The 25,161-nt window shown below is 39.4% G+C and overlaps 1 protein-coding gene across 1 annotated transcript; it reads left to right on the top strand.

The window, feature by feature from the left end:
• Positions 1-10,886: 10,886 nt before the first annotated feature.
• Positions 10,887-24,278, top strand: LOC140529375 (apolipoprotein R-like). Its single transcript, XM_072647985.1, has 4 exons — positions 10,887-11,171; positions 20,759-20,923; positions 21,670-21,845; positions 23,513-24,278. Exons 1-4 carry the CDS (start codon positions 11,084-11,086, stop codon positions 23,732-23,734), a joined length of 651 nt encoding a protein of 216 aa, XP_072504086.1. The 5' UTR covers positions 10,887-11,083; the 3' UTR covers positions 23,735-24,278.
• Positions 24,279-25,161: the final 883 nt, after the last annotated feature.

Genomic DNA, 25,161 nt, shown 5'->3' with positions numbered 1-25,161 from the left:
TTTTTTCAGTCCCCTGGATGTCCAACCTTAGCAAGGTCATAAATCTCATTAACTCTATGAGAGAAGTTGCTGAAAGAATGTTGTAAAGTTCTAAAATAATGAAATGGTTTAACTAGGTTCTCTTATAACTAAAGGAACTTACAAGTTTATTTTATAAAGAGTGATTTTTATCTAATGGATTGTTTGGCCACTGCTTGTGAAAATTATCAAAGTGCACCTGGGATAATATGTATTATAGCCAAGTTAGTATCAACAGATCCCAGATTTGAAGATTTCAATTTGGGCTTAGGGATTAATATTCAATGCCTTCAGATATGGATATGTGTCAGACTTAAACTGGTCAGTGTGTTTTTCTGAGTTTTGAGTGAACTACCATGTTTTCACTGCATTTGTGTAATCACAGAATAGAATTATTTTCTTAATTTCAAGTGATTTATTTCTGCTCCAAGATGAATTTGAACTAAAAAGGATGAACAAGATAATGTTTGTATGTGTTTATTTGTAACTGTTACTGAAGCAACATGAGAATAATAGCTAGTATCTAGCACTAAGATCTGTGAAAAATATCTCTTGGGACTGTTAATTTGAAACTGAGTATTGATTTCAGTTCTGATTGTCTGAATTATCTATAACCCAACAATCTATTTTTTTAAATTAAAATTTTCAACATTCATTTCCATAAAATTTTGAGTTCCCAATTTTCTCCCCATTTCTCTCCTCCCCTGACCCCAAAACACCTTGCATTCTGATTACCACTTCCACCAATCTGCTCTCCCTTCTAACACCCCTCCCTTCCCTTAACCTTATCTTCTCTTTTGTCCTGTAGGGCAAGATAAATTTCTGTATCCCATTACCTGTATTTCTTATTTCCCAGTTGTCCTCAAAAATAATTCTCAACATTTGTTCCTAAAACTTTGAGTTCCAAGTTCTCTTCTTTCCTCCCTCCCCACCCATTCCCACTGAGAACACAAGCAATCCAATATAGGCTACATATGTGTAGTTTTGCAAATGACTTCCATAGTGGTCATGTTGTGTAAGACTAACTATATTTCCCACTATCCTATCCTGCCCCCATTTCTTCTCTTCTCTCTTTTCACCTTGTCTCTCCCTGAGTGTTTACTTCTAATTGCTCTCTTCTCCCATTTGAACTCTCTTCCATCATTGTCCCCACCTTGCTTATCCCCTTCTCCCCTACTTTCTTGTAGTGTAAGATAGGGTTTCATACCAAATTGAGTGTGCATGTTATTCCTTCCTTGAGCCAAATGTGATGAGAGTAAGCTTCACTTTTTCCTTCTCACCTTCCCCCTTTTCCCCTCCATTGAAAAAGCATTTCCTTGCCTCTTTCATAAAAGATAATTTTCCCCATTCCATTTCTCCCTTTCTCTTCCCAATATAATCCTCTCTTAACCTTTAATTTTACTTTAGTAGATATGACCCCTTCCTATTCAACTCACCCTGGGCTCGCTCTCTCTCTCTCTTTCTCTCTCTCTCTCACTTTCTCTCTATCTATCTATCCATATATGTATATATATACATATATATGTATATATATATACACACACACACACATATACATATACATATGGTTGTGTGTCTGTATGTCTGTGTGTGTGTGTGTGTAATCCCTCCAACTACTCAGATACTGAGAAAAGTTTCAAGAGTTACAAATATTATCTTTCCATGTAGGAATGTAAGCAGTTTAACTTTAGTAAGTCCCTTGTGATTTCTCTATCCTGTTTACCTTTTCATGCTTCCCTTGATTCTTGTGTTTGAAACTCAGATTTTCTTTTCAGCTCTGGTCTTTTCATCAAGAATGCTTGAAAGTCCTCTATTTCACTGAATGACCATTTTTTCCCCTGAAGTATTATACTTAATTTTTCTGGGTTTAATTCTAGTTCCTTTGACTTCTGGAATATCATATTCCACATCCTTTGATCTCTTAATGTAGAAGATTTTAGATCTTGTGTTATCCTGATTGTATTTGCACAACACTCAAAATGTTTCTTTCTAGCTGCTTGCAATATTTTCTCCTTGACCTGGGAGTTTCTCTTTTTGGATCTCTTTCAGGAGGTGATAGGTAGATTCTTTCAATATTTATTTTGCCTTCTGCTTCTAGAATATCAGGGCAGTCTTCCTTGATAATTTCATGAAAGATAATGTCTAGGCTTTTTTGTTGATCATGGTTTTCATGTTGTCCCATAATTTTTGAACTGTCTCTCCCGGATCTATTTTCTAGGTCACTTGTTTTTCCATTGAGATATTTCACATTATCTTCCATTTTTTCATTCTTTTGGTTTTGTTTTGTAATTTCTCGGTTTCTCATAAAGTCATTAGCTTCCATCTGTTTCATTCTAATTTTTAAAACTATTTTCTTCAGTGAGTTTTGAACCTCCTTTTCCACATGGGTAATTCTGCTTTTTAAATCATTCTTCTCCTCATTGGCTTTTTGGACCTTTTTTGCCCATTGAGTTAGGCTATTTTTAAAGGTGTTATTTTCTTCAGTATGTTTCTGGGTGTCCTTTAGCAAGCTGTTAATTTGCTTTTCATGTTTTCTTGCATCACTCTCATTTCTCTTCCCAATTTTTCCTCCATCTCTCTTACTTGATTTTCAAAATCCTTTTTGAGCTCTTCCATGGCCTGAGTCCATTGTATATTTATTTTGGATGTCTGGGATGCAGAAGCTTTGATTTTTATGTCTTCTCCTGATGGTGAGCATTGTTCTTCCTCATCAGAAAGGATGGGAGAAAATACCTGTTCACTAAGAAAGTAACCTTCTATAGTCTTATCTTTTTTCCCCTCTTTTGGGCATTTTCCCAACCAGTTACTTGAATTTTGGGTCCTTTGTCAAGATTAGGGTATACTCTGGGGACCTGTAAGTTCTCAGTTCATCCAAGGTGGCACAATCAAGGGAGAGGAATTTACTCCCTGGCCAGGCTTGCAGCTGAGATTTAGATCAACTGTTCAATTCCCCCAGGGGCTTTAGACAGAGGGGCAGGGCTGCCACTCAGGGCTGAGGTTCAGATCAGCAGCTTTAAGCTGAGGGCTTTAAACTGAGGCTCCACCAATGGACACTGGCTGCTGCCTGTGCCACCTGGGGCCAGGCAGGAAGAGGACCCTGTTCCCTTGTCATCAAAGTGAAAAAGCCCTCTCAATGACGTTTGAAGTGTCTTTGTTGTCTATGGGTTGAGGGATCTGACTACCTCTTCTTCTTCTGCATATTCTGCCCCCAAGGCCTTCCTCTGGTCTTGTTCCTCCTGGGGTTGCTCTTGGAGCAACATGGCCCAGGCTGGGCTGTTCTCAGCTCCTAGTCCAATGCGACTGACTTTTCCCATCAGACTTCCAGGTGACCCTGGGCTGGAAATCTCCACTTCGTCATTCTGTGGCTTCTGTGGCTCTAGAATTTGTTGAGAGTCATTCTTTATGGGTATTTTATGGACTGTGGGAGAAGAGCTAGAGGATGTACATCTTTCTACTCTGCCATTTTGGCTCCGCCCCCCAATAATCCATTATTTTAAGAGAAATTCCACGTGCTTCTCAAAGGGGGTGTGATCTGAGAACTTCTATAAGTGGATGTGGTTACCTGGGAAAGTTGAGATGAGGAAATTGCAAATGTGATGGTGGAATCCTCTTCACACAGTATCTTCTTCATGCTGTTTCCTTCTGAAAAAGACATTTTCTCACCTGGTTAATTATAGGTCTGGTTATAGTTCCCTAGGAATAATGTGTTCCTATGCTATATGATTGGCTGTTTCAAAATAGACTATGACTCTTACCTAGAGCCAAACTTAAGGAAGTTTTATCCTGTTAAGCTTATCTTAGGTCAGTATGTGTCCTTTAAAGGACAGTCTTGATATTGTTATAACCACATCCTTCCTTTTTCCTTTTGCAGCAAATTTCTCTAGCAAGGGCAGGGGAAATGCAAAAGTTTATTAATATGATGAATCCTGTTGTTGCAGTACTCAGCATCTCTGAGTTACCTTAATAGGATGCAAGTATGGAAGATCGTACTGTTTTTGGTTTTACTATTCTGAATTTTTGGTCACTAATGGTTACATATTCATGCATAAGATCAGGTCCTCAATGTGTCTCATTTTGGGGCGGGAATAGAAAAATCAGGACAAAAAATGTGATGTAACAAAGATGTGAAATTTTTCATTTTAAATGAGGAGCATATGTTACTCTGAGAAAAGCAAGATGTTGGAGTGCTTTCTCCAAGAATGCACACATATACAAATATATATGCACATACATACCTGTATATTTAAATGTATGTAGGTGTGTGTGTACAAATGTTTCCATGAAGAACAAACACAAAATAACAAGTATGAGTTTTTTCCATAAGGCTTGAAATAGTTTGCAGGATCTGATCTAGTTATTGGAAAAGCAAATTTAAGAATACCCCTCCATTTCTGCCTTGGGAATGAGGACTATTCCAGAATATCCAAAGGAACATGTTTTCAAGGATTAGACAGCTACATGGGACAGACCACTAAGACCCAAGATGAAATAAATTGATGAAACATGCTTTAATCTATAACCTATAGAGTCTGTTGAGCTAGATTTGTTTCATTAGGGAACATTTCCTTAGGAGATTATGACTCTGTTTAACTAACTTTATTCAACTTTTACGACACTGAAGGAATGGGATTTTTATAAGAACTTGTATGATATGTTTAATGAATATATTAATAGATTAGATTTGATTTTTCAGAATTGCCTCTCTTGTGAGTCAGAGCACACAATGCAGCTTGGAATGATAAATCAAGCTTTGACAGTGCTCATAATCATTGGCAACTTTCTGCCTGTGTACCTGAACTGGAGCAAGTCAAAGACTGTAGAATTTGTTCCTGCCACAGAACTCTGGTTCTGTGACCCACCAAATAACGCCTCTCAAAGACAGTGCTTTTCCCGCAGAACTTCAGGACACCTGTACCTTAGTATTGTGGGATTTGTGGGCTGGTCATAGGAAATTGCGCAAGCCCTGGAAAACACTGTCCGTAATTAACTTTCCCCCCACCATCCTTTCCATTGTGATTTATGTATATAATCTCTGTCTTCATTTCAGCATGGTGGAATTCTGATCAAGAGAATTCTCAAGTTAAAAATTTCTTCCTCATAATGAAACTAATTAATTAAATGGCTACCTAATTGCTGGCACTTTCTGTCTGGCCTGCTGTTTCATCATTCTCACGTTAGAGACTGGCTCAGTAAAGTTCTCTTATCACGTCAAAACTTACAGACCCCAGAACCAGCTCTGAAAACAGCAGCACAAAAAGCCTGAAGCTGAGGACGGTACTTCCCCATCTTCAGGTGAGCAGAGCCCAACTTTAACATAAAGTTCAAAGTTAAGCAATAGACTGGGAAAATGAGCAAACAGCAGCAAAAACAAACTTGACCATAGAAAGCTATTATGGTGGCAGGGGAGGCTAAGACATAAATTCAGAAGAAGACAATGTAAAACCAACTAAAAGCACAGTCTCTAGCAAAAATGCTAATGGGATGCAAGCCCAACAAGAATTTCTGAAAGTTTTTTTTTTTTTTTTTTTTAGGATATGAGTAGTAGAGGAAAAAATTAAGAAAAGAAATGAGAATGTTGCAAGAAAATTATGAATGGAGAATTAACAAGTTGGTAAAAGAGGCACACAAAATATTGAAGAAAATATACCTTAAAAATTGAATTGGCCAAATAGTAAAAGAGACAAACTTTCTCTAAAGAACTCTTTAAAAAGCAGAATTGTTCAAATGGAAATATGCTGTAAATCACTACTGTTTAAAGAAACACAAACAAAACAACTCTGAAGTACCACCTTACACCAATCAGAAATGACAAATGCTTGAGGGGATGAGAGAAAATAGGTACACTAATGTACTGTTGATGGAGTAGTAAATTGATCCAACTATTCTAGAGAACAATTTGGAATTAGGTCCAAAGGGCTACAAAACTGCTTATCCGTTGAGTGAGCAACATCAGTACTAGGTCTGTATCCCAAAGAGATGGAAAAAGAAAAAAAAGGAAAAGGACCTATATGTACACAAATATTTGGATCAGCTCTTTTTGTGGTGGCCAAGCATTGGAAATTAAGGGGATGCTCATCAAATGTTGTGACAAAGGATTGTGATGAAGTTTTATTGGTGTTCAGTAGTTTTCAATGATGTCTAACTCTTTGGGATCCTCTTTGGGGTTTCTTTGGTAAAGATACTGGAGCAGACTTCCAATTCCTTCTCTAGTTCATTTGACAGATGAAGAAACTAAGGCAAAGAGGATGAAGTAACTTGCCCAGGGTCACACAGCTAGGAACTATTTCAGACCAGATTTGAACTCAGGAAGAGGAATAGTTTTGACTCCAAGCCTGGCACTCTAACCACTGTGCTACCTACCTGCCCTGTAAGGGAGTACTATTGTGCCATAAATAAAATGACAAAGGGGATGATTTCAGAAAAAACACAGTAAGATCCATATCAGCTGATAGAAAGTGACATGAAAAGACCCAGGAGATCATCATGCCTCGTTATAGCAATGTTGTAATGATGATCAACTGTAAAAGACATGGCTTCTCAAATGGTATCCACCTCCAGAGAGAGAACTGATGGAGTCTGAATGCAGATTGAAGTATAATTTTCTCCCTTTTTTTTTTTATGATATGACAAATATGGAAATATGTTTGCATGATTTCACATGTGTAATATCATATTGCTTGAATCTCAGTGAGTGTGGGAAGTGGTGGGAAGGAGGAAAAGAATTTGGAACTTTAAAAAAAACAAAATGTTAAAAATAATAAAAATTTTAAAATAAAAATATCTCCCTCTCATCCTTTCAAAGTGCTCACGTTAGTCTGTCACATATTGCCTGAAATGCTACCAATTAGAAGTAGATTTAAGGAAGCTCTCTTCAAAGTGCAGATATCATCAGTATGGGATATTATTCAGAAAACAGATTAATTTAATCAAAGTGATTTCCTCCTGCCATCTGACACATTAAAGGAAGGAGAGATCTGGTTGGATAACATGGGAGGAGACTGAATTTTGGAATATAAAGAAATCAAAAGGAGAGCCACAGATGGGGTGGCCAAAGAGGGAGACTTTGCATAGTCAACACATGGTATGAGTGCCTTGAACAGCAGTTAGAAATGGGAAAAAAATGGACATTTTGCTGACAATGAGCTAAGCCAGGGAAGCTATTTGACCTCCCTTTTTGTCTTTCTCTTTGTCTCTGTTTTTGTGTCTCTCAGCCTCGTTCTCTTTCTATTGGTGTGCCTGTCTGTTTCTGTCCCTCTCTCTTCTGGCCTGCAGAAAATGAATCTATTGGTCCTGACTTGGCATGAGTATATGTGGTTACACTTAATTTGAACCAGCATTTTAAGGTCATGAAAATGATCTTCACTAGGCCTCTGGCCATGAATTATGTCAGACTCTGATATATGCAAACTTCTGGCTCTCATAAACAGAAATTTAAAAATACAATATTAGCAGAAAAGAGGCAGCCTAGTTGTAATGGATACAGGGGTAGCACAAGCAAACATCAAAAACAGAAAGACCTGATTTTAAGCCCTGAATCACATATACAGCGTCTATCACCCTTAGTAAGCCACTTAAGCTCTCAGTGACACAGGCAACTCTCTAAGACAAAGTTACAAAACAAGTGAAGATTTAAATTGGTACAAGGAGTTGTTTCAAAAGAAGTTCCCCAAATCAGTGAAATCACATGATGGGTCCTGCCAAGCCTAGAGGCCTGTATTGGGCTACCCGAGTCTTTCTTACCTGTCTCAGGTCTTCGGTTGGCCAAACCGGATAAACGTATGAGAGAAAGGACGTTCCAGAGTCAAACAGGGGTTGAGCTTTATTTCAGGGTCCGGGTTACAAATGCAGGGGGGTGTTCCTTAGGAGGAAGAGGGGGAGATTTCCTAAGGAGGCTAAGCTTAAGGGATTGGAAGTAGAAGTACAAGTGGGGAGAGAGGGGGAGGGGAGAGAGGAAAGAAAAGAAGCGGAGCCCTACTTTTCTCTTTGGCTCCACACGTGCTAAGAGAGCTTTCTGGCTTCCTTAATCCTACTTAATCTTCAGCCACACAGTTTGCATCTCAATACCATGCTGTTAGGTAACTAGGTGTGCTCCAATCCGGGACGACCTCGAGGGCAGGGAGACTCCACCCATCAGGTATCTCCGGGGGAGAGGCGGAAATACCCGAGCTAGCCGAGCTAGCTCGGTCTGACCTTCTCGAACCCCCGCTGTTCATGGAGGGCCTCGTAAGACTCTAAGATTTAGAAGTCCCACTTTTACCTGCCCGAGACTGTCCACACGGAATTGAGCTTCCAGTCCCAACAGGGTCCAACAAAATTTTTTTAAATAGGTGGATATGCAGCAGATTGCATTATTTCATCAAATTATGTTTTTTAATGTTATAATATTTGGTCAAATCAGAATTTTAAAGCTGGAAAAAATTTTTCAGATTATCTAGTCTTAAACCCTCCTTGTATAGATAAGGAGACTGAGACCTAAAATGGTTCAATGACTTGCCTCCAAAGTCAGTGAACTCCCCCAGGGTCACAAAGGTAGCCAATGCCTACACATCTTTACAGACAATGTAGACACACAAAGAGTTGAATCTAAAATTGAATAGGGAGAAGAATGGTAAACTGGATTGCATTTGGAAAACTGTATAGGATTTTTAATAATCTCAAGCTTATCTCTAGCACTAAATTTCTTTTGAGCACAAATAGTGTTCTGGTAACCGCAGAATCTATGAATCTTGGATCAGTACAACAATCTCTGAAATCCAAACACCATGAATCAATAAAAGGTAGATGGGGGACACTTCTTCACCTCCCTGGCTTACTTTAAACTCAGCTCATATCTCACCTTCTATAGGAGGTTCATCATCCCCCAGTGCCTGCTTACAGATAACTTTCCATTTGCAAGTGTCAATATCTTGTATGTGCATAGTTCTTTATTTGCATGTGGTCTCTCTCAGAATCCTGAATGGCAGAAACTATTTATTGTCTTTCTTTCTATTGACAGCACTTAGCACACAGTGAGCACCTAATAAATGCTTGCTAACTGAATAACCTCAGACACTTAGGAGCTGGGTGACCCTGGGTAACTCAATCCCTATTTGCTTCGGTTTCCTCATCTGGAAAAGGAAACAATAAAAGTACCTACCTCCCAGGGCTGTTGTGAGGATCAGATGAAGTAATGTGTGTTCGTCCTTCATTGCTGAAGAAGACCATGCCATCAGAGAAATAGTGACATGACTTACACTTGAGTTTGTTTTGAGTGAGGGAGGGCTGTACAGGTCACCAGTCTCACTTCTCCTCCAGACCCATCTGAATCCAGTGACCAGATATTCATCAGGATGACTGGAGATGACCCAGGGTGAGGCAACTGGGGTTAAGTGACTTGCCCAAGGTCACATAGCTAGTGAGTGTCAAGTGTCTGAGGTGAGATTTGAACTCAGGTTCTCTTGACTCCTGCACTGGTACTCTATCCACTGCACCACTAGCTACCCCAGATGAGATAATACAAAGTGCCAGGCACCATGCCTAACATAGTATCCTCTATATAAATGTCAGTTGTTGTTACTATCACTACTAGTACTATTTCTAGGTATAAGCACACTTCAGTCATAAGCTTTCCTTTCTGTGTCAGGCCAATTACTTCCTCAGAAGGGAAGGGGAGGACCAGGGAATTTCCAATGGTAGTGTCCAGAAGGGATAAATATTATCAAGAAAATGCCTGACTAGTCAAGGAGGTAGGCTGATCATGTGATGAAAGTAAGGGAAACCAGGGGAGCAGCTTGGCACTTACAAAATGGAAGCATCTGTAGAATGGGTAGATTTTCTGTGCTGGATCTGTGGGACAACAAATGTGAGATTCCCACAGGATGAGAAACTATATATGGATTGTGAACAGTACTGAGAGAAGAAATGGTCCACTGATGAGATCACAGATCCAAAGAAGTTCAATTTCCAGAATCATTGCTTCCAAATGAGGAGCTGTGACTTCCTCAAGCATGAACTCTGTAAAGACATGAGTCTAATAGCAGCATAGCAGATAGACTTGGAGTAAGGAAGATCTGAGTTCAAATCCTGCCTCAGACACCATCCATGGGATTCCAGAAAGGTTGTGGTAGATTTCTGTCTATTGTCAGAACAGTCCATAGTAAAAACAAGGCAAATTCCTAGTGGTTTGCCAGAGAGAATAGATCTAAATTTGTGTATCTAGAGAAATGAAGAAAACAACGGTGGAGGGAAAGAGAGGAGAGAAGGAGAGAGGTTGTTGTTATTGTGTTGGTCCTTTGTTTCTGAAGAAGACCATGACATCAGAGAAATGATGACATGATTGGCACTTGACTTTGTTTTGAGTGAGGGAGGGCTGTGCAGGTCACCAGCCTCACTTCTCCTCCAGAGCCATCTGGATGCAGTGACCACATATTCATCAAGATGACTGGAGTTGGCCCTGCAGGGGAGAGGGGGAGAGGAGAGGAGGAGAGGAGCGGCCAATCTACTCCCTAATATACCTTTGGTAAGTGTTCTTAAGCTCTTTCACATTTATAAACTTTGTATACCCTAAATCAATTGTAAAATGCCAAGTGATTAGACAGACATCTCCTTGTGTTCTTACTTTAGTGTAGTGGAAAGACTAATTTTTTGAGTCCAGAGATTTGTGTGCTGTTCTCCAATCTCCCCTTCTTAAAGCCTCAGTTTCCTCTTCTGCAAAAATAAAGGGGTTGAAGTAGATTACACTAGACTCCCTTTGGTTCTAAATCCTAGTATTCTGTGAGCAACCTTTAAGTCTTGGTATCTACATTTTCCCAATGCAAGCTGTGTTTTTGCAGTCCCACCCTGGGGGTTCAAGCCAGATCCCTCCACCCAGCTCTCTGGGACACTAGGGCACAGAGCCTTGGCCCCACCCTTGGCCCGCCCTTGTTTAGCCAGGGACTAGGAGCCCTGGCTGCTCACTCCTTGCCAAAGAGGAATTACCAGAGACCAGAGACAGCACCTCTGTGGACGCTCTGCTCCTCTTTCCATCCAGGGCGCTCAGCGTAAGCTACCTGCAAACCCTGCTGCTGTCCCTGGGAAGGTGCGCGTCATGAGCCCCGTGTCCCCCAGTGCACCCCGGGCGCTGGTGCTTCTCGGACTCTTGTCACTGCGGCTGTTGTGCCTATCCGCAGAGCCGGGTGAGTGGAGGCTTGGGACCACCCTGGCCACCGGGCAGAACCACTTACTGTCCTTGGGCAAGGGAGAGAGGGTTGGAAGTGAGTTCATCGTCATGGCCCCTGAGAAGGACTTGGGGACCAAAGGAGTACAGAGTACTTAAAATGGGTATGACAGTGGAGGTTTCCTTTGGACACTGTCTCTAAAGTATCTCACCAGGGTGACTACGTTTTAGAGACTGAGGGGTGGGCTAGGTTTTGATTAATAGAAACTCTCATTTCTATGGAATTTTGAAGTTGGCAAAGTGCTTTCCCCACATTAACCCTATGAGACAGGTAGTGCAAGTATTATCACCTCCACTTTACAGATGAGGAAATTGAGGCTTAGAAAGGTTTAAGTGAATTGCTGACAGCCTCCTCATTCCAACACTCCGACACTAAGCTGCCTCAATGGGTTAATAAGGAAACCGCCTTTTGATGCAGTTCCAGATTGTTCTCCAGAATCCTTGGGCCACTTCACAACTCCACTAACAGATCATTAATGTATCTGGCCATTTGCACTATTTTTCTCCTTGAGCTGGGAGCTCTAGACTTTGGTTATAATATATCTAGGAATCTCCATTTTGGGATCTCTTTCAGAAAGGAGTGCATTCTTGCCATTTCTATTTTACCCTCTGAACTGAGGGCAGTTTTTCTTGATAATTTCTTAAAATGTGATGTTTAGGGTCTTTTTTTTATCATTTGGATCATTTTATCATTTGGCTTTTGGATAGTCAAATAATTTTTAAATTATCTTTCCTTGATCTATTTTCCAGGTCAGTTGCTTTTCTGATTTACATTTTCTTCTATCTTTTCATTCTTTTGACTTTGTTTTATTGTTTCTTAAAGTCTCATTGAGTCATTAGCTTCTGCTTACTCATTCACATTCACAGTTGTGACTACTGTGTATTTCCCTCCATCTTATTTCTTCTGTTCATCTTTCCCTGCTCCCTGTCTCCCTCTTTTTTTCCCTCTACTTTCCCAAAAGTCTGTTTTGCCTCTAGCCACTGGTTGCTTTGATCTGCCCTCCCTCTTATCATCCCTTCCTTTGTCTTGGCCTCTTCCTCTCTTACTTCCCTGTTGGGTAAAATAGATTTCTGTGCTCAACTGTTTGCAAGCATCCAGAAAGTAACCATTCAAATACCATAGAGACACAGTCATGATCAAAACATCAAGCAGCTACCAAAGTAAAGGAACACATGGATGCACAGATAAATGGAATTTATCTGTTATATTCCTGGAGTTTTCATTTTTGGACCTCTTGCAGGAGGTGATAGGTGAATTCTTTCCATTTTTATTTTGGTATGGTGATTTTTGTTTGCTGTGTTAGCCTATCCTTGCTAGGTTGAGAAACTCTTGTCACCAAGTTGGCTACAGGATAATGCATTCCTTGGAATATACTATTTATTTTTTTAATTACTTTATTAAAAATGCTACAATGATCCTCATTTATTTTTTTTTTCTTCTTTTGGGGAAGGATCTCTAAGACGTGCCCTTTTCCTTCCCTAATTATATGCTCCCCCCCCCCAAAAAAACACAACCTTCTAACAAATAATCCTAGTCCAACAAAACAGACACAAATTGGTAGTCTTAAAATGTGTATCTCAATCTTTACCTCAAGTCCCCCAACGCTATGTCAGGTAGTGGGTAACTTTTCACTATTGATTCTTTAGCATCACAAGTCACATGGGGCCCACAAAACTCCTGCTCAAGCTAGATTAAAATGTATTTGGAAAAATATTTAAGAAAATAAATGAAAATACTATAAAATATAGGTAATGATAATTTGTGGTTATCTAAGCTAATATTCAACCCACAGCAAGGATGATTATGTCTTTTTTAGTGACACCTTTTTTGATTTGAGTTTGAAATCACTGCTCTTCAGTAGTGCTTGGCCATGGTACTGAGAAGAATTCTTAAGTCTTTCCAGATAGATTTTTTCTTTACAAAACTGTAGTTAGATATCAGTTGGATTTTTGTGTAAGTTGTTTCTTAAGTGCTCAAAAAGTTTGTTCTTTTGCCCCCTGTATATATGTAAGAGTAGGAGGGGAGCGTTAAATATATCATCTATAATCTTTTTTTTATTCACTTGTTTGATACAATTTTACCACAAATAGAGCAAAAGCAAACCTTCATCTAGCCAAATGATAACACATTCTAAATTAGGAAGGTTCAAATTAATACGGTTAATATTTGGACACTATCTCAGGCTCTGTAGGGATTGATTCATGGAACCCTGTTGACTCTGACGGACTCCATTGCAGGTTGATAATCTCTGACGACTCATTTTAATGAACCTATAAGAATGTTTTATCAATACTATATCAATTTTATACATCAGTACATATATAGACTAGAGCACTCCAACAAATTTTATCTTTTAAACAGCAATGTTTGCATTTTATAAACTACTTTTTCTTTTTTTATTTGATACAGATAAAATTTCTACAAAACACTTAATAGTAATTATGCAGTTTCATTTTTATATGCTCTTTTGTTAAAAATGGCAGAATTTTGGAGATGAATTTCTTCTAAATTTTGCATGTAAAGGGAAAAATATGAGCCTTGAATAAACAGCACAGTTCTCTTCCTGCATATAAGGTATTAGTGTCACCTAAGGGCCTAAAGAGGAAATGTTCTTGACTTTATGCGTATCTTTATAGGGAAATGTCCGGGTGAGAAAAGTCTAGAAATGGGATACTAATGTCCATTGAATACTGTCCATGTAAGTTGTATCCATGGCATGTATAAGTATATACATAACCAACTCGAGGAGCAGCTTGTATATGTGGCTAGATTCTTACCCACTCCTTTGCAAGGGAGACTATGATTCCTGCCTCCTTAGAAACAAGAAAATGGGTGAGTTATTGAATCATTGCAACCAAATATGGAAATATCCCTCCGGGAACATCACATGAGGATCATCTATTCACCCTTGCTTTCTGCCAATAAATTCATTCTCCCACGTTGCTTCATAGTAGGGGTGGCTGTCAGCAAAATTTAGTCTCAATTCTGGTGTTCCAAGTTTATGAAGTAAGATGGGGCACCAAAAAGGGGATTACCTTTGAGTCAGGGCAGGCATAGCAGGTCCTCTGGACACTATCAGAGAAAAACCACAATGACGGTAAGTAGGAAGTAATGCTTCAATCTCACTTTTAAAAGGCACAGAGAGCCCTTCTGAAGCAAACAGCTCAGGAGGATAGATACGTAGAGAGTGTAAAGATGGAGATGTGACGGTAGAGGGAGGCAGGAACTGTGGGGAGGAAAATGGGGTGGAGAAAGGGCACAAAAAGACCCTTAAGTAACTTTGGATTAATATTGGGAGCACTGAGGGCAGCACGGACCCGTAGCAGCCAGGCGAGTGCTTGGGGGGCAGGAGTTCAGTTCCTATTTTTCTAGGATTTTGGAGGTGGGAGACCAGAAAGACTCTTAGCCAAGCCACCTTTGTCTTAATTCATTAACATAACAACATTATCTCAAAGTTATCAGCAACACCTTAGGGTTAGTTCATTAACATAATGCTTTGCTGGTCTGTTGGGGTCTTCCATTAGGAAAGCATCTGAAGCTTACAGATCAAGGGCACTTAGCAATACTGGACAGAGGGGCCATTACATTTGGGCTCTGCTGGCTTCCCATCATTTAACACAGAGTGAGGATGTGGCCTCAGTTAACTTATTTAGGAGGTATTTGCTAATAGCTACTATGCTCCCCTACTAGAGGAGACAGTTTGTAATTGTTATGCTCGGTTAACTTTTGGGACACGTTGTAAATGGCATCTAAGATTCCCTTTGCAATTTTTCTACTTTTCTGACCTTATACTAACTACTTATAATCTTAATTGCTATGCTAACTTGGAGGAGGGAGATTAGTCAGAGGCACCAGAACAATATGTAATATCACCACAATGGGCCATGGGACTGACTGCTCTGTTTTCTCAGAAGGAAGAATTAGATCCTCTCTTCCCTCCCTCTGATATTACTGGTCTAGAAACATAACTTGTTTTTTGTTTTTTGTTTTTTAAGACTGAAAAATTTGCTGTGCTGGCCACCACTTCTTTGAGAGGAAGAGAACCCAAGCTCATGCACACCAGTTTGATCCCTACTCCCCAAATGGTAGTTTCAGAAAAGATCATCACAAAATGTGAGAAGCAAGTAAATTCATTTACACAAGCAGATGGCAAACAGAAATTAGAAAAATTCTACAGGTTAAAATGTTTAAGAAACTACATGAGTGAATAAGCACCATAAATGGAAGCTTGTATTCAGCTCAGGGGCTTGGGGGAGGGGGGAAAGAGACACAGAAACAGAGAGAGACAGAGACACACAGAGACAGAGTAAGACAGATACACAGAAAGACAGAAACACACACAGAAACAAACACAGAAACAGAGACACAGAGACACAAAGAGATAGAGAAACACAGAGAGACAGAAACAAAGAGACAGACTGAGAGAGAGAGATTCTCATCCCACCTAAGGGGACATTCCTTGAAGTCTTCAGGAAAGTAAGGTTGAAATTAGGGACATGTGCAAGTGCTGTCTTTGCCTACATGCCTTCCAAAGCCTGCCTCTCTCCAAATGTCTTGAGTCAGTCCCCAAGAGACTCTGGAACCGTACATATCCTCTCAAAGCTGGAATGAGGAAAGTCTCTGGAATTTTCAAACCAACTTCAGCACAAAGCAACAAGTCATCATGCTCTCCAGAATGGTTGGATCAGCTCACAGCTCCACCAACAATGAATTACTGTTCCAACTCTTCCACATCCTCCCCAGCATTTATTATCTTCCTGTTCTGTCATGTTAGCCAATCTGATAGGTGTCATGTGGTACCTCAGAGTTGTTTTGATTGGCATCTCTCTAATCAATAGTGATTTAGAACATTTTTTCATATGACTACAGATATCTTTAATTTCTTCCTTGGAAAACTGCCTGTTCATATCCTTTCACCATTTCTCAATTGGGGAATGATTTGTATTCTTGTACATTTGACTCAGTTCTCTATATATTTCAGAAATGAGGCCTTTATCACAGACACTAGATGCAAAAATTCTTTCCCAGTTTTCTGCTTTCCTCCTAATCTTGGTTGCATTGGGTTTGGTTGTGCAAAAACATTTCAGTTTAATGCAATCAAAATTATTCATCTTGCACTTTACATTGCTTTCTATCTCTTCTTTAGTCAAAAATTCTTCCCTTCTCCATAAATCTGATAAATACACTATTCCTTGCTCCAACAATTTGTCCATAGTATCAATCTTTATACCTAGATTATGTACCCATTTGGACTTTATTCTTATGTTCAGTGTCTGGCATTTGTCTCTGCCTAGTTTCAGTCACACTGTTATCCAGGTCTCCTAGCAATTTTTGTCAAACAGTGAGTTCTTATCCCAGAAGCTGGCGTCCTTGGGTTTATCACAAACTGAAGTATATCCAGAGGAAGTCAAGAAGGATGAAAGGGAACTGGAAAGCATACCATTTGGGAATTGATTAAAGATTGGGAGTCATTCATTATACTGGAAAAGAAAAGATTTCAGGGATTGCTTTCAAGTATTTGAAGAAATGTTTGTTACTTGGAAGAACTGGGCTTATTTCTCTTGGCAGAAACAGGAACACTAGGTGGAATTTTCTGAAAGGGAGATTTTGGCTGGCTATAAAGAAAAACTTCCTAACAATTTAAATGTCCAAAACTGGGATGAACTATTTTATTCTTCATCCTTGAAGGTCTTCAGATCAATTATTATCTTCTATCTTAGCATTAACTTCTGTAATTCCATTAGCATAATCTTTTGTAATTTATCTCTCTCTATGCCTCCTAAACTCAATGTCATTCCTCACACCTTCAGTTCCTATGTCATTCCTCACACCTTCAGTTCCTCTACCCCTCTGCATTTTCTCAGGCATTACCCTTGTTCTGACTTGGCTTTCTTTGCTCTCCAACCTTCACTCTATAGTTGACAATTCAGCTCTACATTCCTCTGCTCTTGAATCATTTCACCATTCACCCCTTGCCTTTCCTTCCTTTCCAAACTTCAGCCCCAAGATATTCCCATTGTTTGACTCCTTCACATATCATGCACTAGCTGAACAGAGCCAGGAAAGTCACTCATGCTGACTAGATCAATTGTAGACTCATGTCATCCAGTTTCAACTGGGCTCATGCTGTAGCCAGGCTTTAATTCCCTGTCTCTCTCTAAGGAAAGCTGTCTCAATCTTTTTTCTTCAAGCTCCTACTTCTACTTTTTCTCAGCTGAGGGCCATGCCTCTTTACTGGGAAAATTAAGAATATTGAGTATGAGCTCTCTCTTCTTCCTCTTTCAATTCAAAACCCCTTTCCATAATCCTCAGCTCCATCTTCCTCCACCCCAGTCTTTCTGATGCAAGTTTCCTTTGTTCTATTTCCTCTTATTTTCTCCAGAACACAACCTCAACATCCTTGCCTACCCCAATCTCTAATCTTCAGCCTTTCCTAATCTACTAGTTCCTGTCCTCATGCCTTAAAACTGAAAGTGTCTCCTTCATCCCTTAAATTCCTATCATTCTATATCTTTCCTCCACTTCTCAACCCTCTAGGAGAGTTTGTCTACACTATCTGCCCTCTCTTCCTTTCCTTCCCTTCACAACACTTTTTCAATCTAGTTTCTGCCTACAGTGGTCAACTGAAATTGCTCTTTCCAAACTTACCTTTGATTTCTTAATAAACAAATCTGATTGTCTCTTTTCAGTCTTCATCCTTATTGACCCATCTGTTGCATTTGGGACAGCTGGCCAACCTCTCCTCCTGCATTGTTTCTCTTCTCCAGGCTTTCCTGATTCTCCCTTTGCCCCCCTACCTGCCTGACCACTTTCTCAGTCTTCTTTGCTGTTTCTTCATTCACATCATATCCTCTGTTCCCCAAGGCTCTGATCTAGAGCTTCTGGTATCTCTCTACATCTTTACTTTTGGTAACATCATCAGATCTCATGGGCTAATTGCCATCTCTATGCTGTTGATTCTCATTCATATATCCAGCTATAGTCACTCTCCTGAGCTTCAGTCCCTCATCACCAACTGACTATTGCACATTATAGTAAATGTTTATACTTTTTTTTTATACTTTTCTAATACTTTATACTTTTCTAATCAGTAAGCATTTGTTTCCACTGCACTGTCCTCCCCTCTTTGTGTATGCCTCATTCTCTCTCAAGGAGCACATCCAGTCAGGTGCCATATCTTGTTATTTCCACTTTCACAGCATTTTTTACACCTATCACTTTTCTCCATTCACCTACTTTATATTTACACAGCTCACTTCAGCCTTTCATTGTTCCTCCTACAGATGCTGACAACTACTTGTTAATTGTTACTGTGCATCAGGATTAAAAATACAAAAGCTCCACAATCCCTGCCCTCAAGGAGATAGCTTGCATTCCATTAGGGAAGGCAACAGCCACATGTGTGTAGGTAGATATGAGATGTATATCAACGTATATAAATACATCTATATAAATAAAATGCAAGCTAAGCTTCAAGGAGGGTCATATTATCTAGGAAGCGGCAGAGGTAGAATTCAAACTCAGATCTTCTGACCTTCATGTTTGTTATTCTGCTACTGATTTGACTGAATCATAGACAGGTCAATGAAAATGGTCCTGGATTGCTAAGGGCTTTAAACCTCCTTCATTTCCAATACATTTATGACTTAGGGACCTCTTTCCCACAGAACCAAGAAAGAAATCTTTAGTATTTCACTTGGTATTAAAGATGCTACAATTATCAAAGTCCTAATGTTACTAAAATCCCTCATGTAAGGGTATGTGATGGTTTCCCCCCATACCACCACTTTTATGTGGGCATGTAAACCATTGGTTTGCATGAATTTTTTTCCCAAGAGCTCCATTCCAAAGAAATAAAGTAAAAATCCATTCTTGTAGAATAGGAATGCATGCTTAGAGTGTTCATATTTACTCAAAATCTTCTTAAATGTTCTTAGGATCAATATTAATGTATGCTTGATACTACTTGTATGTCTCTGGGAAAGTCATTGGCCTTCTCTGGCCTTCAATTTCCTCATCTGTAACATGGGTGAAAGAGGATAGGTGAACTAAAGAGCCTCTACAATCCCTTCCAGCTGTAGAAATATGGTGCTATCATTTATCACTCAGCATCCAAGAATGACATTTTGAAAGCTGGAAGGGAGCAGAGCAGCATCCAATCCATCCCATCCACAAAAGGAACCCCATTCCAAAATACCTGACAAATGATCATCCAGCCCCACATGAAGACCTCTCAAGAGGGCAATCCCACCACATTTTGAGGTATCTACTTCCACCCTTGGACAACTTGAATTGCTGGGAAAATTTTCTGGACAACCAGCCTAAATTTGCCCATTGGTAACTCCCACCCTTTGCTCCAGTTTCACCTTTAGGGGCCAAGCAGAACATATCTAACCCTACTTCTAAATGACAACCTTAAGATTCCAGTCCTTTTAACCTTAGGCATCCTGAAGTCCTGTGCCTTGCTGGAAAGTAGAAAGGTTTCAGTGATCTTCTGAAGTTTTTTTAAAAAGTGTTACAAGGGCCAATGGGGTGAGAGAAGAAGGAAGATTGTATTTTTCTCACATCAAGCTCTCTCCAAAACTTGCAAGTATTTATGATGAAATTATTACGTGGAAGGTAAGAGGCACTATGGCTTGGTACAGGGTTTTTGGCTGTTTGTAATTTTGTAAATACCTTGCAACAATAACAAAAATGTGTTTCAAACTCACAGGTTAATTAATATACTGATATACTTAATTTAATGTTAATGTATTATATTTATTATATAATTATATATATTTTATTCATTTAATGTACTAATTCAATATACTTCAATATGCTTTTAATATACTTAAACATACTTTTAATGTACTTAATTTAATATACTTAGAGCACCGTTGAAGAAGGTTTAGTTCAAATCCCTTGGGCTACTGTCAAAAACTCCCAAGGGGTTTACAGACCACTAAATGGGAATTACTGGCATTGTGGGTAGAGCCAGAAGGTCCTGGGTTAAAGTCCCACCCGTGGTACATACTAGTAGTATGACCACAGGCAAGTTACTTAATCTCCTGGTATGCCAGGCAACTACGACCCTAAGTTACAGATGAGCTGCTGATGGGGAGAGGGAGTTTCCACAACAGAATTACCCCCCAGGGTAAGACAGGTTTCCAACTCCCCTCCCACCTCTCCACCAATGTTCAGGGTATTGTGGTATTGCAGCAGCAAAAATATACAGCCCTGCCTTCCAAGACTTTATATTACACTAAGAGGATACATGTAACCCAAGGAAAAAGAGAATACTAGCACCTCAGCAATCCAGAAAGACTTCCCTAATCAATTCTCATCCTTCTGCAGCCTTAATCTGAGAATGATGTAGGAGGATGTCACAGAAATGGGGAGTCAAGTCAAGCGATCCTATTGGATCCCTTGTTGAAAGTAAAGGCTGAAAACCTTTCCTAGATCCTCTGGCTCTTATTCTTGTCAGTGATGAGTAGAAAAGTCCATAAGTTTTCTTAACTGACACCATTCTCAGTCTTCTTTTTCTCACTTTCATGTCACCCTAGATTGCAGATCACCTAAGACCATCGCAAATGGGAACTACAAAATGAGTAAAGGGTTTTTTTATGATCTTGTGGAATATTCATGCAATGATGGATATGTCCTGATTGGAGAGGCAAAAATTACCTGCGGGTATTCAGGATGGTCACATGCTTTCCCTCACTGTCAAGGTAATTCCAGCCTTATTTAATAAAAAGGAGGAACCAAGAAGGATCTTGTAACAGAATTTCTTCACCTGTGTGTGATTACATTTAGCACTTTACCTCTCACAGTGTCCTTTGGGGATGTGACAGGATTGGCAAAGGTATTGGCAGGAGCAGATGGAGTAAGGGAGCTCCTGATTTAATATCAAATTTCCAAGAAGTATCAGATATTTGCCTGAAAGTCATATGTGGGGTCACTACTGTATGATATGATATATAATATCATGTGCAATGCATGTTATTTTTTTAGGACTCATCCTTTATTAGGTGGTAAAAGACAATAAATGTTTGCAGGTTAAATTTAACAGTGGCCATCTGAGCCAAAACCATTCCTCAAAGTAGAGTCAGGAGAGATTCAGATGCTGCAGAGGGTTTGCACATAATATATGTTACATGATATATTAGTTATAAATATAAAACTATGTGTGTCTTCATAAAGAGACATATATCTTTATTTGTTTTTGTTGTAACCAGAGAACCCTATCTAGTAGGGAGGTTAGTTCCCACTTAATGAGAGGAAAATGAGAGAAAGGAAGGGGAAATGAGCTGCCAAAGGTTCTTTAGAATTCAAGCTGATGAGGGGAGATGAGATAGAAAAACCACTAGTCTTCAAGAATACTTTAGGCATATTTCTTTTCTCTTTCATTATTTTGCCTTATGATTCCTCCCATCTGAGAAATACAAACTGGTCAGTGAAGGTGTTTTTGTTATAGTTCTTTGTCCAAAACCGGAGATATCAAATGGACAAATGTCTTCAGAGAAGATTTGGTACCGCAGGAATGAAAATGTTCAAGTCCTGTGTTCCCCTGGCTATTATCTGGTTGGCCCTCAAAGGATCACTTGCTCAGGGGATGGATCTTGGATCCCACAGGTGTCCAAGTGTGAATTGGTAAGTATTGCCTACGTGGTTAACTTTTTCTTTATCTGACTCCCTTCGTGAAATTTTGGACAATGGGCAAGGTCATAAAGTGTGAAATGCCCCCAAGAGAAGTAGTAATGTAATGCCCATATGAAGAAAGGCATATGAATTAAAACTAAAAATTATATATCTGTTGATAATAATTTCTGAGATGCTTGAAGTCACAGGAATTACTTCTTTCATCTTTGAAGGATCTCATTGAGTTGGGAGTAGATAAAATTTTTTTCTGTGTAGTGGCTAAAATATCTTTCCCAGGGCACACTGGCACCTTACCACAACCAGCCCTTGGAGTAACAAAAGCCTTTAGAACACCCTAAACTAAGACTGTGTCTATTTTTCTGATCCTTTTTTCTTGTATTAGCTCAGGGTCTGTGGTCCAGACAACTACCCATCTTGGGGGTTTAGAAAATTCCTTGTTAATGCTGATAAATTCCTGGTTATAAACCTGTGTCCCCAAAACCCATTTCAGAGATTCTGGAAGACCACCCCCTTAGGAGCTATTTAGGAGCGTGGCAAAAGATCAACCTGCTCTGAAAATCCTTTCTTATTACCATGCAGATGAAGTTGGGGCAAGGATAAAAGCTAGAATACCAACTACCACTAGGCTTATACCCCCCAATAATCAAAGAAGGAGAGAAAATGCCCGTACTAAAAAAAATATTAGTGGCAGCTTTTTGTAATAACCCCAAAGTGGAATCAAGGGGTCCCCCTCCTATTGGGGAATGGATTAAACAAGTTGTGGTATATGAAGACAATGAAATTTTATTTTTGCTGTAAGAAAATGACAAAACAGGGAGATTCAGAGGAAACTGGGAAGACCTCTATGAACAGGTGCATAGTGAAGTGAGCTGAACTAAGGAAACAATTTTACAATGACAACATTATAAAAAAAAATAACTTGAAAGGCTTTAGAATGCTCATCAGTGCAATGAAAAACCATACTTTCAGAGGACTGAAAATGAAACATATCATCTACCTCCTGTGAAAGAGGTGATAAAATTAAATGCATAATGAGACATACATTTGGAGCCATAGTAGAAATATGTTTTGCTGGACTATGCATATTTTTTACAAGACTTTTCTTATTCTTTTTAATTGTTGGGTTGGGGGGGAGCAGGGAGAGGGAGAGAATAAATGGTAGTAAAAAAAATAAAACTGTAAAAATCAAACAAAAGCTAGGTGAAGCAGGCTAAATCTGAATTCCTGGTTTAATCATGCTGATGAGTTTTGTAGCTGTGTACCTACTAGCTCAAATCTCAGCACTCCTCTTACAATATACAAAATGGAAAACTCAGAATCTCAGAAAGAATGATCTAGCTTGTCCCAGGTCCTCATGTGCTTCTCTCCAAGAGGTGGAATAGCCTCAGTTTTGGTTGTACAGCTGCTTGCACCAATTTCCCTTCTCTTCCCATGCTCTTGTCCTTAGATCCAGCTTGCATTCTTGCCAGTATCTTCTTCAGTTACAGCTATCCATTACTGTGTCTTGGTTCAATCTTCCAAAGAAATGCCACCCAGTAACTTCTGCTCCTTCCTGCTCCTCAAGATAGGAAAAGTCTTGGCACAGACCTTAAAATAATTTCATACTTTCCCCCAAATGGAACCCTTTCTGAAACCATCTGTTTGTTTCTGTTTTTTAGAAATTCCCTGAAGGCTGTGAGAAAGTTTCAGCAGGCTACAAGCTTATGCAGTGCCTTCCCAGTCCTGAGGATGTGAAAATGGCTCTGGAGATACGCAAACTAACCCTGGAGATTGAGATGTTGGAACTAGACATAAACAAAACGAGAGATACTAATCAGAGCCATAACCACCATCATGATTTGGAAGATAAACCCACATTCATGATTGAAGGTGTTGCATAGGTCCTCATTCATGGCAATAAATGGCTGTACTGGGAGAGTTTGCTAATGTGTTTTATGTTTTGAAAATCAGAAATTGGTGATAATTTGACTTGTAGTAGTCCAGTCTCCTAATCTGAGCAGCATAGTGGCTACTATAAGTAAAACTATTAGAATATCATATTGTGTTTGTTGTCATTAAACTGTCCTCTATTATAGGATGGGAGAACCTTCCTTGCTGAAGGTTAAGGTGGAGTGCAGGTAAAGTCCAGGCTGGAGTTTCTCTGAAGCCTGCTCTACAATCTGTGCTCACAAACACCTGTTATGACTCTCCATGACCTCTTGCTTTGTTGTATTCATGGGAACCCAGAGAACATGCAGAGTACAAGGACCTTGAGTGAAGAGACAGGAGTTCCTGAAGATAACTACGCTGGGAAACAGGAACTAGTTTAGGAAGTATAAAAAGTAAACTAAAAATGTTCTCATGGGAATCACCTTGCTTGCTTGCTTGCTTGAAGGAGTCCATATAAACCTCAGCCCTCAGATAATAAATGGGAATTGTTCTTTACTTTCCTTGCCTGACTCGTTTTTCTTTCTTTTTCATCACCGCTTCACTGAACCACAAGGCGGGACTGGCCATCCTCTGCACCTCCTCCAATCCTTAGGGAATTAAGCCCACTCTTCAAAGTTGTTTAGAGGGGGTAGTGTGATGTAGTAGATAGAACGTTGGCTGTGAACCCAGGAAGATCTGGATTCAAATCCTTCTAGAGATATATACTGGCTGTGTGACCTTGGGCTGGTCTCATTTGGGTTGATTACATTGGTAAAAACCACAAGTCCAGTCTCTATCCCTCAGGGGTTGTGAGGCTCTAGAAGTGACATGATATACTGACTTGTAACCAACTCTTGTCCACCACGTTAAGGATGAGATAGGCTAGAGAAAGTCACTTATAATTTCACTCTGCTGCTAAATACGGCTTTAGGCTTCCAATTGTAGATAAACCATTTGATCCTTTCCAGGATTTCCTCAAAAGAACTCTTGGATAGGGGAGTTGGCCACAAGAAATACTAGTAAGAACAAGAAGAAAAAAAGAGGGAGTGGAGCGGGTAAGGACATTTACATGATAATTTTGTTGTGTATTTTAGAAGGAAGAGCAAGTTTTTTGTAGTGGGTTTACAGTTTTTATTTTAATTGTACTATGTTATGGAAATGCATGTTTTAGTACAGAAATTAAAAAAATTAATTCATTTTAAAATTGATTTTTAAAAAACTTTTTAAAGAAGAAAACAACAAAGGGTTGATGATCATGCTTCCATCCTTGTAGGAAATATGAAAAGTGAGTAGGATTGTGCAGCACGCTGCAGAGAATGCTTGATGTTTGTCTTTTCTGACATTGTCCTGTAATTTTTGTTTTTGGTCCAAATGCAATTCTGCCAAAAAAAAGACAAAG

This window comes from Notamacropus eugenii, chromosome 2, assembly GCF_028372415.1.
Source record: "Notamacropus eugenii isolate mMacEug1 chromosome 2, mMacEug1.pri_v2, whole genome shotgun sequence".
Lineage (NCBI taxonomy): Eukaryota > Metazoa > Chordata > Mammalia > Diprotodontia > Macropodidae > Notamacropus > Notamacropus eugenii.
This window is presented reverse-complemented; position numbering and strand designations above follow the sequence as displayed.